Here is a 13,768-nt window from a genome sequence, read left to right as displayed (position 1 = left end):
AATTCAGAATAATCTGACTGCTAAGTGCAGGCACTTTGACAGTCCTTGTTGTCAAATGTAAAGTCAATAGGCCTTAACAATCTTCAAAAGCCTAATATGTGTCGATACATTAACATTGCAACTCATCTTAAAATGGAGCTGCCGTTGGTAAAGGGAAATTGGGTGGTACCTCAAATGACATGGCACAAACATTTTCACAAATTCATTTTCATTAAGATCAGAGCAGTGCCACAGAACAGGCCTACCGCTTTACAAATAAATATAACTATCAGCGTGTTGAATAATATTCCCATGACTTTGAGCCTGAATATGCCAAATTGTGCTAGAACTACAAACAAATTATGCCACATGCAGATGTGAAGTCAAGAGCAGGTATGCCTGAAATGAATGCAAAGAAGCTGCAAAGCGTTGGCTCTAGGTCGTTGAAGACTTGCTTCTGAATAATCAGGTAGTTGGATGTAGTGATAGAAAATGTACTGAAGTGTTGTAGTAAAAAAGAGACAATTCCTAAGCTCCCTTCGTTTTCAAGAACACATCCCGCGACCCACCTCTCTGCTTGTCCAGCTCCAGTCAAGCTAATTTTAATGCTCAGCAACTCTTAAGAAAATCTTGGGCAAGCAAACAGAATGCAGAGTTTGGGGGAATACTGGCCCAAGCACCCCTGGGTGCCACTTCTCAAAGTGATGTCTGCCCTCGTTATGCACCAAAATAAAAACACAAATCCTATGAAAAGTTTCAATGTTCGGAAGTAACCAAAGCTGAGCAGCAGCAATGCCAAACATGTAAACAGCACATATGTCCGTGAAAAATGGCGGCCAACACTCAGCAACCCTCCTGCAGAGTGTCTAAGGGGTGTAGCAACAGCAGGAAATATGCAACGTGGCCCAAGCTTGGGGCACACACACCTCTGGAAAGTCACGGTCGCCGTTTTATCCCTGCAAAGATGTATTGTAGAAAAGAGTGGAATAGTATTCCATTGGAGAGACACTCCAACGGGCAAAAACTCTGGGCCAGATGTACTACCCTTTTTTGCACTCGCATAAGGGAGTTTAAGGTAAAGGGCTGCATTTGGAGAAAAAAAACTGCTTTATTTAAAAAGCAGTCCCAGACATGGTGGCCTGCTGACCCCAGCAGGCCACCATACCTGGGAGTGCTAGCCATTCCCAATGTGGTTGCAAATTTCACCTGCCTCATGAATATTGATGAGGCAGGCAAATTGCGACTCCATTGGGAATTGCTAACAATGTCTGTGATACTGTTGTACATTGCATTTTGCAAGTTGCAAAGCGACGCAATTTGCGAGTCGCAAAATGTAAGGGTCATACATTTGGCCCTCTCAAACGTCACTGACAGGTCATTCACCCACACACCCTCTTGGTGTCAGAGTGTGAATGATATTTGGAGCTCTTGTGTAATCTTCGTAACATTTCAGAACTCTTTCAATGTCAAATTCAGGAAGGCGTTTTTTGCCTAGTAAACTCATTAACAATCTTTTGCAACGCTGTTAGGTTTGGATTTAAAGTGCCAATGCTTGTAAAACCATTATTCTGTTTGCTGTTTACAGGTGTTACAAGGAAAAATGCTGTTTACCACATTAAAGCCCGAACTACTGGCTGCACAAGTGCTGGTGAAAAAGTAGCATAAAGGGTATGCCTTTTATATAGAATGTAAATGAGAGATAACGTACTGATGATGGTGTGTACTTTTTAGATGTAAAATAGTCCCTCATACATTCCAATGGAAGCACTTACTGAAAGGAGGAAAGATACACCAAATAGATCCTACAATGAGGTGTGAGTGTAATACTCTTCTAGGTGGAGCCAAAGCCATCTTGAAGAATATTTTAAATTATTGATAAAAGTGCCGTACTAATAAGCTACATCTAAAGCATCTCTGCATAACTATGTGAAATCAATTGATTTGTCTGGAATCAAGTTTATGCGCAGCTTTCCTTTGGACAGTTATCAGAGAAATCTAAGGGGCAAAACTTATGACTGGAGTTGCGTCGCCCTTGCACCACACAATGTGGGGCAAGCGTGCCACAAGTCCAAAAGGAGATTCATGAAGCCACACAAGGCCATTTTGCATGGCCCTGGGGGGGGAGGTTTCATACATCTGGAGTAAAGTAACGCAGCGCAAATCGCTGCGCTGCCTTACTCTGCCCTGGGAAGCCATTCCAGGGGTGTTGTATGGGCTTCTCCCATGGATTTTGTTGCATTCCCAGATTTACCAAAATTGGTTAACCTGGTAATGTGCAAAAAAGATACGCCTTACCAGGAGAGACGTACCAAGGGTAAATTTTCTAATTTCTCCTAGTTACTCCCTCTCTCTATGTGTGGTGGATTCTGTAGCACACATAGAAAGAGGAACATGCCTCAGGATTATTTTTGTGCATGAAGGTGTTCCTTCCTGCACAAAAACAATCCTGCATGCAACGGAGGCACCCTTGCACGGTGCAAAGGTGCTTGCTTTGGCGCTACGCTGCCAAAAGGGCAGCATGGCGGAAAGTAAAAAAAGAAAAAAAAAGCACTACGGTGTGGTCCATGTTGGGTGTGTCATAGCATGTTATTTTTTATTTCAACCATGCCACATAGCAGCCATGCTGCTGTACAACATTGTTTAAAAACGCATTGACAAAGCCAAATACTACAGATAATTGGCTTGGTCAATGTTGGTTTTGCCATGTTGTACAGCAGCACATCTGGGAGGGTGCAAGCGGCTTTGAGCAAAAAACAACAATGGGGCAAACTTTAACAAAAAGGAAAGAAACAACAACAGAGCAACCACGACAGGGCAAAAACAATGGGCAACAACAATTCGGATGGGATGCAGGAGTAGAAACTGCCTGAAGACATATGCACTCCAATTTAATAAAAGAATAAGTACCTGAGAGTACGTGCAAGCAGCAGAAGGACTATGGGCCCTGACAGAAACCAGTACTTCGGCCACGCTTTGGGGAAGGAAGAAACAAACGAAGAGGAACTGAAGCAGGCACACACTGACCAAACAGGGGCTAGCATAAGAGTGACAATGAAGCCAACCAATGGTAAGCAATGGATGGGTCTAAGTGCCTCTAAGCTAACAACATTTCTTGTGACCAACAAAGTGTGCACTTTCTCGTGCATGGCATGGAATCAAACCTAGAGTAAACGCCACTGGCTGAGACTTATTGAGGCATTCCACTCATCACCTGTTTGTTTGAACAAATGAGCAAATTCAGTGATGGCATTGTGGTCACAGCTTCTATAATTTAAAACCAAAAACTACTGTGATTTTCGTGAATCTACATCCATGGTTCCACAGATCAAAGTCCATATCAATCAGTGCTAAGAACAGCAGAATAATGGCCGCTGAAGGTGTACAGAAATCCAGAAGCACATGGCATAACAGGAAGTTTAACAATAGTCCCCAAAATGGGCACATGTTGGAGCTACACACTTCTTTCAAAAGCAAATGACATTGTGCGCAAAAGCAACGACGATCAGCATATCATTGACAACTGGATTAAAGTTCATAAATCTACTGAACATCTTTTAAAAGAACCACAATTCAGTGGCAGCTTCTTGGTTAGCCAAATATGTGTCTCTCAAAAGTGCACATTCACTTGGAGGTGTCCTACCTGCTCTATATCTAGTTTGCCTTCGTAACAAATGAAGCACTGGTTGTAAACACTGGCACTTGAGCTTACCTTTGAGGACGGTGCTGTTTTAGCTGGTTCTGTTTTACTAAAAAGTCCCCCCTGCAAAAAAACAGAAAAGGTACAGATTATAACCAGACACAAACTGAAACAGGGCCAGACTACCAGAAGTGGTCATCGGGCGTTTCCCCGGGAGGCTGGAAGGGTGGGGGCGGTTTTGCAGCGGTGGGGGCTGGTTTTGTTACAGGTGGCCAGTTTTACAGCGGTGCTGTACTATCAGCCCTCAGTAACAAAAGCAGCAGTGTTTCACAGTTGCACCCCTCTCCTGCACCCTGCGTGCTGGTCAGATAAAATTGCCAGGGCTGCTTTGAGTTCCAATACCGGCCCCCAGCCAAAAGCCCTTGCTAAAGCACAAAAGAAAACCAGATTTAGCAATGCATAATTCGTCCCAAAAGCTGAAGCTGGTCTAGGGAGACTTTCAGTTTGTAACACGGTACATAATTCGTGGAAAGCCAGTGTCCTATCTACTTGGCAGTCGCGCTTGTTCAGCCATAAAAATACACGCCCATTCAGTTTGTTTGCAGTTATCTTAAAATTTGTTTGTCAAATGAGCACTCTTCCACATCAGTTTGTCAGCGGTGTTGTTGACAAATCGCAGGATTTCATTTTAGGCATGGAAATGTTTAACTTTTCAGATAATGTAAAAATTCTAAATAAACAAAATCTTCATGCCACAAATTTAGCACTGAAACTAAGGCGCAGGAAGCGTTTTGCTAGAAAGTACTGAAGAAAGCTAGTTGAGCATTTACACTTAATATAAAATTTAAAGCAAAAAAAAAGGCAGATATGATGTATGTAACATAAAAATATGAGCAACAAGATAAAATACAAAAATACCTAGCATGAAGCACGGCTATCTCCCTGTGGCAAGGTATAAGAGACTTGGATATAGGAATCATTTTAAGGAGCTGCAAAAGTCCACTGACCATCGATACCTGGATGACTGCTCAGCGCCAGCACCCTCCAGTCGCTGCCCGAACCACCCGCCGCTCCACCAAGTAACTACGCTGTGTGCTGGTGTAGTATCCTGCAGCTTGTGAATGTGTTGATGCCCAGAGCAACCAAGATATCTCTGGTTTTTCATTAATGGCTGAGCGAATCACCAGAAGGGTTAAGGTTCAGTGCTGAGTCAGGCCCACAATCTCTTGAATCTGATCCAACGCCTTCGACCAAAGATATATGTGAATAGCATTAGAGCAGAGGTGAGAACGGGCCACCTTGGCGGCCACTGAGGAAATAGACCTCAGACACAACATAGGCATATTATAGGGTCCCCACAGCGGCTACTGCATTAAAATAAGAATCAGAGTGAGTGCAGCTGAAGGGAGTGGCTTCATGTGGTGTTTGAACTTTGGTACCTCTTCATTTATGACTAAAACCCGGTTCTAAACTTTTCCTTTTTAATTCTGCCATTATGTACAGGCTTGCAATGAATTATTATTACGATGAGACAAATCTTTTCCAAAATAGTAGCTATGAGCTTTTGGCCGATAGAACTATTTCTATCTTCAGACTATCACTTACAGTAATTATAAGCCAAAGCTCCCCAATATAAAAATAATATAATAAAATAATTCCTTTTCCAAATGCAATTACATCGTTTGTTTCCCCTCCTTCCTAAAGGCAAGCACGTTGCTGGGTGTTCTTGGGAGAGCGAGGATTCCCAGATGCACACGTCCAACCGTTCGGACGTTAGAGACTAGCCTTGGCCATGCGCAGTGCTTTAAAAGGAAAAAATAAGATAAGTGCAGGTACTCATTAAATTGAGTTAGGGGGCGTGGCTAGTGGGCGGGGTGAGACATGATGATAGAAAACACTTCTATTGAGTATTCATTTTGCCCTTGCATTGCCCTTGACAGTTGTCTCAAACTTTCCATATGTGCAGATTAACAGGTACGTATGCTAATAAAGGGTGGTGTGAAGTACTTCTTGGAACAATGCATGGAGCTTCTAAACCCTGAATGCAGCCAAGTCATCAACAGTACTATTAGCACTTTCAGGATAAGCATCAATGTGCACCAGGACGAGAGGGACTGGCATAGCATAATTGATAGCAAGCATTAGACACATTTCATTTCAAATGCATCCTGGGTGCCAGGTTTCTTTTCCTCACCGATTTACTTTCTCTCTTACACACAAACATACACACAACCAATCAAACACACACAAACATTCATGACAAATACTCTTGTCAATCTTCACATCTCTAATCTCTCGATCCCTCCCGCACTCACTTCTATCCCATTTGTATCCATTTCTCTCGCTGACCACTCTTTTTCCCAAAGGTATCCTATAATCCTCCATCACTCTTTTCTAATCTGCCATCTCCGTGCCTCTCAATCTTTCCATAGCTTTCTTAATGTCTACCCCATCTCGGTCTGTGCTTACCCCTTCTATCTCTATTTTCCCCCTTTAAACTATCCTATGATCATTCAATCTCTGCCCCCTCACACTTCACCTTCTTTCACCACATTCTCCTCCTTCTTCCCTCGGCAGAAGGCCACATGGCTGGAGAGCTTGCAGTTTAGTTAGTTTAGTTTAGTTAGTGAGCTTATATAGAGCATGAATCACCCCCTGAGGGGTATCTCTGCGCTCATGGATTTGCAGAAGAAAGCTGTTACGGTAGGCTGATCTAAAAGAGGGCAGTTTTCAAGGCCTTTCTAAATTTCAGGTGGTCTGGGCATTGTCTTAAGGCAATTGGAAGTTGGTTCCATATGAATGGTGCGGGATATAAAAAGGCCTTTCCTCCTGTTTGTGTTTTTTTGATCCTGGGGATTTTGAGCAATTATTTTGAGCCTGATCGTAAGTCGCTTTGGGGGATGTATTGATGGGGCCTCTCTGCCAGATAGGAAGGTACATTTCTCCATATTGCCTTGTGTGTGAGGCAGCAAATCTTAAACTTCACGTGTTTACGCACAGGTAACCAGTGTAGTTGTTGTAGAAGAGGGAGTGAAGGTGATCTGTGAGGGGCGTTTAAAACTAAACATGCTGCAGCGTTTTATACCACCTGAAGGCGGTTTAGAGAGGACTCGTTAGCCGCGATCAATAAGGCGTTACAATAATCTAATTTACTCAGCACCAGGGTTTGAATGAGGGTCTTTCGCAGGGGGTCGGGAAAATCGGGAAAAAACTCTTCTCAGCAGGCCCAACACATGGAAGCATGAGTCAACAGTGTGGGTTACATGCTCTTTCATTGTTAACCCCTTCGCCGCGGGGCTAATTTCCCTGCGGCGCGGGGGAGGGTGTCGTGCGCGGTGCTCATGACAAGCTCAGTTCGTCATGCAGCACGGTGGAGCTGTGCTGATGAAGAGCTGAGCTCGTCATGACCACGCCCGTTCCAATGGAATGCCCAGCACAGCAGGGGAATTATCCCTGCGTGGACGTTCCGTAATGGTCATGACTACCTCAGCTCATCATCAGCACAGCGCCACCGTGCTGCATGACGAGCTGAGCTCGTCATGGGCACCCAAGAGGTTAAAGTCTGTTCAAGATGCACCCTTAAGTTCTTTGCCATTGTTTTTGGTGATGAAGACGTTCCCAACTCTTTTGGCCATCAATCTGGTGCCCATAATAGTGAGGCCTCTCCAAAGAGCATGATTTCAGTCTTTCCAGCATTCAGCTGTAAGAAGTTGTTTCTCATCCATTGCGAGATGGCCAGCATGCCAGAAGAGAAGGAAGCTTGGGCTGACTAGGATGTCTTATTGAAGGAGAAGGTAAATTGGGTGTAATTTGCATAGGATATTGGGACAAACTCGTAGTTCCTCAGTAGTGCAGCCACGGGGGCAATGTAGATGTTGAACATGGCTGGGCTTAAACATGAGCTTTGAGGCACTCCCTTGGTCAGTTCTTTCATATTGGACCGGTATGGGCCCAGGTTAATGGTCTGGGTACGATTGGAGAGGAAACTAGTCATCCATTGCAGTGTCACTCCCCCAATCCTGGCTTCCCTCAGTCTTCTGAGCAGAGTTAGAAGGTCGACTGTATCAATTGCGGAGGAAAGATCTAATATCACCAGGAGGGTGGGTTGGCCCTGATCTAGTGCAAGCCTGAGGTTATACTTAATGGCCACCAGGGCAGTTTCCATGCTTTGTTTTGGCTGGAAGCCCGATTGACATGGATCCAGGTAACTGGCTGATTCAATATGGTCAGATAGGTGTTTATTAACATGTTTTTCCAGAACTTTGCTCAGATAAGGTAGGAGGGAGATAGGGCAGAGGTTTGAGAGATCTTCCATGGAAGCTCTGGTGTTTTTTCGGATTGGGATGATCTGAGCCACCTTCCATGTTAAAGGTAGGGGGCCTTCCTTCAGAGATAGGTTCAAAAGAGAACAGATGGGATCTGATCGCATTTTGGCAAGAGAGGCTGAAACTCTTGCAGGTAGGATATCGAGAGGCGAGCCAGATTTTACCTTGCACATTAAGGTTTCAGTCTCTTCCCGCAATAAAAGGGGGAAATTCAACAGAGTGTTTTCGGCCTTGTGCTAGAAGGAGATACTGCTATGGTGTCTGCCGGCAGAGGGCAACTAGTTCCAACGATCTTATTATAGATGGTGTCTATTTTCTGTATGAAGAATGCACTTATTTTATCGCAGAGAGACTGAGAAACGCTTTCTTCCAATTCGCAGGCTTTGAGGCTAGTGAAAGCTTTCAAAATCTGGTACAAGGCTTTGGGGGTGTTTTCAGTGGCATATAATGGACAATGAGCTCTGCAGGGTCATGAGCATGCGCAGAGTCCAGCAGGGTAGAGGTCAGAGGAAGAATAATACTGGCCTCTGTAGACCTTCTCCCACCTCATCTGGACTCCACCAACTTATACCAGCTAATGTCCCAACAGGTAGAGGGGGGGGTGGATTTGCAGGAGCAAGCGAGTCAGGCCTCAGTGGGAGGCCAAGCAGTTAAAATGCACTGTCACTTATGCAGGCTCTCTTCCCTCCCACCCATTTAGGCTGCGCACATCACTGTGCCCCTGGCAGCCCATGCCCAATACACTAAGACGACGACTCAGCATGGAGGCGGATGAGGACAATTGAGCTTCCATCTAGGAGCAGAGACCCACTTGCCCCTGCGCCAGGCCTCCAGTAGGCCGTTCAGATGAATGATACAGACAGAAAACAAAACTGCCAACATGCTGCCAGATAAACGTGTCACAGCTGGTACTCAGGCATCGGCCCAGTGCTCACCATATGAATACAAGTACCGGTACTCTCCTTGGCACTGGAGAAGTGCCGGTACTCATTTTGGTAAAAACAGGAAGTGCCTGTACTCAGCGCCTGTGAGTTCTGGCCATTTAAAGCACTGGTCATGTGTGCACAAAGTGTCCCAAGGAAATTAATCGCAACCGACGTAAGCAAGTGTTACCTCCCACTTAAAAACCCCTAACATTAAAATACGTGCCGGGCCTAGCCTCAGAGACACAGAACTATGGTGTTTCCAATGACTGCAGAAGAATAAGGATCCAGGATATGTGGCTCAATATTTCTAGGAGGACAACAATGAGGTAATATGAAATTAGAAAAAAATGGCTGAGGCTCACACACGATGCATGTCAACAAAGTGAGCCCCTTCCCCTGTGCCCAAGATGTGTAGAGGATTGTTTAACAATCAAAGGCAACAAATCCAACCCGCATTAAAGGTAAAAGGAAGACCTAGGATAAAAGAGGAGAGATTGGACACTATATAAGTAGACATGACATTTTCAGTAATGACTGATTTTGGCGATTAAAAGGAAAGAACGGTGCAATGAAAAACACATTGACAGAGAATATCCTTGTTTCCTGCATATGTTGAATAACACTTTGGCAATCCACAGTTATATAAACGACTATCAATCCTGAATACCTGTCAAACAATTTTAGATACAGAATAAGAAGGAGTCCTAAACCAGGTAGGATCTCTTCACCCTTGTCCCCAGTTTTTTTTGTTTTAACACAATGATACAAAAAAGGTTCCAAAATACGCAACATGTAAGAGGGTTTAGCTGATGGTTAAGAAAAGGTTCATAGAACCCAATTGGAGGCAGGGGTCATGGATGTAATGGTTCATCTTAATCTTCATCCTGTTAAGCTCACCATGCAGAGTAGAGATCAACTACTGAATAATCAGAAGCAAAGTTGTCATAAGATTGCACCTAAAGGTAGGACAGGACATTACAGCCATGCAAGGAAGCACCAGCCATACAGCGAGAAAATCAAAGGAAACATAAGGATCATTAGAGATGTTTCAGAAACAGCAGGGCTAGGCCATCATTTTGAGAAAACTGTTGTGCAAGATAATCCTAGAATTTGCATGGATATGCATGCTGCAACAATCTGATATGCGAAAACACAGCCAATCAGAAAGTAATCACACCTCAACACTTATATTGACCTGAGCAGAGTAGTCACAGCCCTAGGCCTTTTATGACTTGACAGTAAAACATTTTAGACATCTTTTCTACACAACAGTTTTATGATGTTTACAAAGTCATATCCCTACCCACCATGATGCCATGCAAAGGCTTCTCAAGAATGTTACAGGCTTGCTCATTTCTCCTCACTGACACATATCACATGGTAATTGTGGAGAAAGTGGATATCTTACCTTTCCCAAGGATGTCAGACAGGAAAATGATGAAAGATATTTGACTGAAATGGGCTACCATTTAGTTTAGAGGAGAGCAGGGAGGGAAGGAGAGGAGTAGGTTCTAACATGAAAATGCCACACCTAAGTTGTTGAACTCCACAACACATAACCTCAGAGTAGGTCATTGAAATTCACAGATTCACTTTAATTCACTGATTCACTGTCAATTCCTGCACACTAAGGGCTTGGGAAAGAAATTCTGGTGAATTTTGTAGTAAAAAAATTTCAACAATTTGCTGAATGAGAATAGAGATAGTGGGACAATAAAGAAATTGTTGGTCATGAAGATGTAGCCAAACTGGTTTAATTGCATCTCATTAAACATGCCCATAATTGTTGTCATAGATATAAATAGATTGTACACTATAGCAACTGTAAGACCCGCACAAGCATATGCAGAGTAATACAAAGTCTTGCTTTTGTATTTGGAAATATCTTTATATCACTTACATGAAAAGGGGAGATCTTCCAATTCCTAAGCCTAGTCCAAAACCAACCAAATTCTAAGATCTACTAAACTTGCCTTCATACAAGTACCAAGTTTCCAGCTATACCTAATAGGTGGGCAAGATATCCACATAAAAAAGCTAGAGAATGAGACTTCTTTCCACTCAAACACAGATAAATGCACAAACATCAGATGTAAAGCCAGAAATGGACTCTTAGCTCATGTGTACCGCACATATACCAAACCTGCTCCCCTCAGTATTCTGTCCAAGTGCACTGAAGAAAATTCCACGCTAAGCTACGTATTTTAGCATAGTGAAAGCAACTCCTCTGGTGGAGTATCCATTTATGTAAATTACAAATATAAGGAATATGCTACTTACCAGTATGCATCTGTTCTTGGCATAGAGGGCTGCAGAGTGGTACATTATGAATAGATCACCATCTGGTGTTGGGCTCGGATGATTGCACTTTGTTTTTCTCTTGGAGAGTCTTTTGTATCTTGGTGACTCCTCCCTTGGTTGGTAGTGCGCATGGGCATCGGCTCCATCCTTAGATTGTTTTGCCATAGTAGGGTTAGATGGAGTAGTATAGTAGAATACAGATAAGAGTGCCCATGTAAGTGTATCTAAATAAGATAATGTTGGAACAGACACAGGTTTCCGGGAAGGCTGGGAGGGCATGTACCACTCTGCAGCCCTCTATGCCAAGAACAGATGCATACTGGTAAGTAGCATATTCCGTTCGAGGCATATGGGCTGCGGATGGTACATTATGAATAGACTATACAGCAGTTCTCTCCCTAGCGGTGGTCGCCCGTGTCTGTTGCAACTGTCTGAAACAATGTTTTTAATACTGCTTGTCCCACTCTAGCTTGTTGTGTTGTGTGCACATCTACACAATAGTGTTTTGTGAAGGTGTGCGGTGTAACCCAGGTAGCTGCTTTGCATATGTCATCTAGTGGAATGTTTCCCAAAAATGCCATAGATGCTCCTAGTTTACGTGTAGAGTGAGCTGTAGGAGGAACAGTTAATGTTCTCTTTGCCTTTAAGTAGCATATTTGAATGCATTTTACAATCCATCTGGCAATGCCCGCTTTGGAGATGGGATTGCCTTTATGTGTGGGAGAAAACGCAACAAATAGCTGTTTTGTCTTTCTGAAAGTTTGTGTTCTTTCTATATAGTACAATATGGCCCTTCTAACATCCAATGTATGTAGGGCTCTTTCTGCTACGGTTTGTGGTTTTGGAAAGAAAACCGGTAATTCCACTGACTGATTGATGTGGAATGCTGAAATAACCTTCGGTAAGAATTTTGGGTTTGTTCTAAGAACCACTTTATTTTGATGTAGCTGCATAAATAGTTCTTGAATCGTAAAAGCCTGCAGTTCACTTACTCTTCTAAGTGACGTGATAGCTATGAGGAAGGCCACCTTCCATGTGAGGAATTGTATTTCACACCTATGCATAGGTTCAAAGGGTGGCCCCATTAGTCTGGTAAGCACTATGTTGAGATTCCAGACTGGGGAAGGTGGTCTTCTTGGTGGAATGACTCTTTTGAGTCCTTCCATGAAAGCTTTAATTGCTGGTACTTTAAACAGTGAAAGATGTTGTCTGTTTTGTAGGTACGCCGCTATGGCTGCGAGATGAACTCGGATAGAGGTATATGCTAGGTTACATTGCTGTAAGTGTAGTAAATAGCAAATGATTTGTTTAGTGGATGCGTCCAGAGGGTTGATGTGCTTACTGTTACAGTGTATAGCAAACCTCTTCCATTTTGCTGCATAGCATGCTCTGGTGGTAGGACCTCTTGCTTGTTTAATGATTTCCATGCATTCTGGTGGTAAATCTAAATACCCAAACTCTATGACTTCAGGAGCCAGATCGCTAGGTTCAGTTGTTTGGGATCTGGGTGCATTATTTCTCCATGGTTCTGTGTAAGATGCATGGGTAATATTCTTAGCTTTTGATGTGGTACTTGTGAGAGTTGTAGCAGCGTGGTGAACCACGGCTGTCTTGCCCACGTGGGTGCCACTAGTATCATTGTCATTGAGTGTTGCTGCAGTTTCCGAACCAGTAACGGAATTAGTGGTAGAGGAGGGAATGCGTAAGCAAATTTGTTGGACCAATTTATCCACAGTGCATTGCCCTGGGACCGGTGGTGTGGGTACCTGGATGCGAAGTTTTTGCATTTTGCGTTCTGATGATTGGCAAACAGATCTATCTCTGGTTGCCCCCATTTTTGGAAGAATGGCTGCAGTATTTGGTCGTGCAGCTCCCATTCGTGTACTTGTTCTGACTGTCTGCTTAGGATGTCTGCTATCTGATTTTGAACTCCTGGTAGGTGTTCCGCTAACAGGTAGATCTTTTGAGGAATGGCCCATCTCCATATGTCCTGTGCTAGTCTGGACAGTTGGAGAGAGTGTGTCCCCCCCTGTTTTTGAATATAATACATTGCAGTCATGTTGTCTGTTCTGATCAGGACTGCTTTGCTTGTTATTTGCATTTGGAAAGCTTTTAGTGCTAGAAATATTGCTAATAGTTCTAGGTAGTTGATGTGCATTTTCTTTTGCTGCACACTCCACTTCCCCTGCACTGTGTATCTGTCCATGTGCGCTCCCCATCCGGAGAGCGATGCGTCCGCTGTTATTATCACTTGTGGAATTGGCTCTAGGAACGACCGTCCCTTGGAAATGTTTTCTGTGTTCCACCACTTCAGAGAGCGATACGTCCGGTCGTTTACCAACACCAGATCTGTAATCTGACCTTGAGCCTGATTCCACTGTGTCGCTAGACACTCTTGTAGTGGGCGCATTTGTAGTCTGGCATGTGGTATTAGCAGTATGCAGGAGGACATCATGCCTAATAGTTGCATAAACACTCGTGCTGGTAGTGAGTGTTGTGGTTGAAATCTTTGTATTAACCCGACCATTGTCTGTACTCTGATTGGGTTGGGGTATGCTATTGCCTTTTCTGTATCTACTGTAGCCCCCAGGTATTGCTGA

The 13,768-nt window shown here is 43.7% G+C and overlaps 1 protein-coding gene across 28 annotated transcripts in view; it reads right to left on the bottom strand.

The window, feature by feature from the left end:
* Positions 1-13,768, bottom strand: part of CAST (calpastatin) — a 641,814-nt gene that overhangs the window by 345,750 nt on the left and 282,296 nt on the right. For all 28 annotated transcript variants that reach the window (XR_015309292.1, XR_015309294.1, XR_015309295.1 and 25 more), the window contains one exon: positions 3,689-3,739. Coding sequence is in view for 24 of the 28 variants with exons in the window: in XM_086960931.1 (XP_086817057.1) it covers positions 3,689-3,739 (51 nt within the window). In the remaining 4 variants the exon portion in view is untranslated. The remainder of the gene's footprint in view (positions 1-3,688; positions 3,740-13,768) is intronic.

The sequence above is a fragment of the Lissotriton vulgaris genome, chromosome 3_1 (assembly GCF_964263255.1).
Source record: "Lissotriton vulgaris chromosome 3_1, aLisVul1.2, whole genome shotgun sequence".
Lineage (NCBI taxonomy): Eukaryota > Metazoa > Chordata > Amphibia > Caudata > Salamandridae > Lissotriton > Lissotriton vulgaris.
This window is presented reverse-complemented; position numbering and strand designations above follow the sequence as displayed.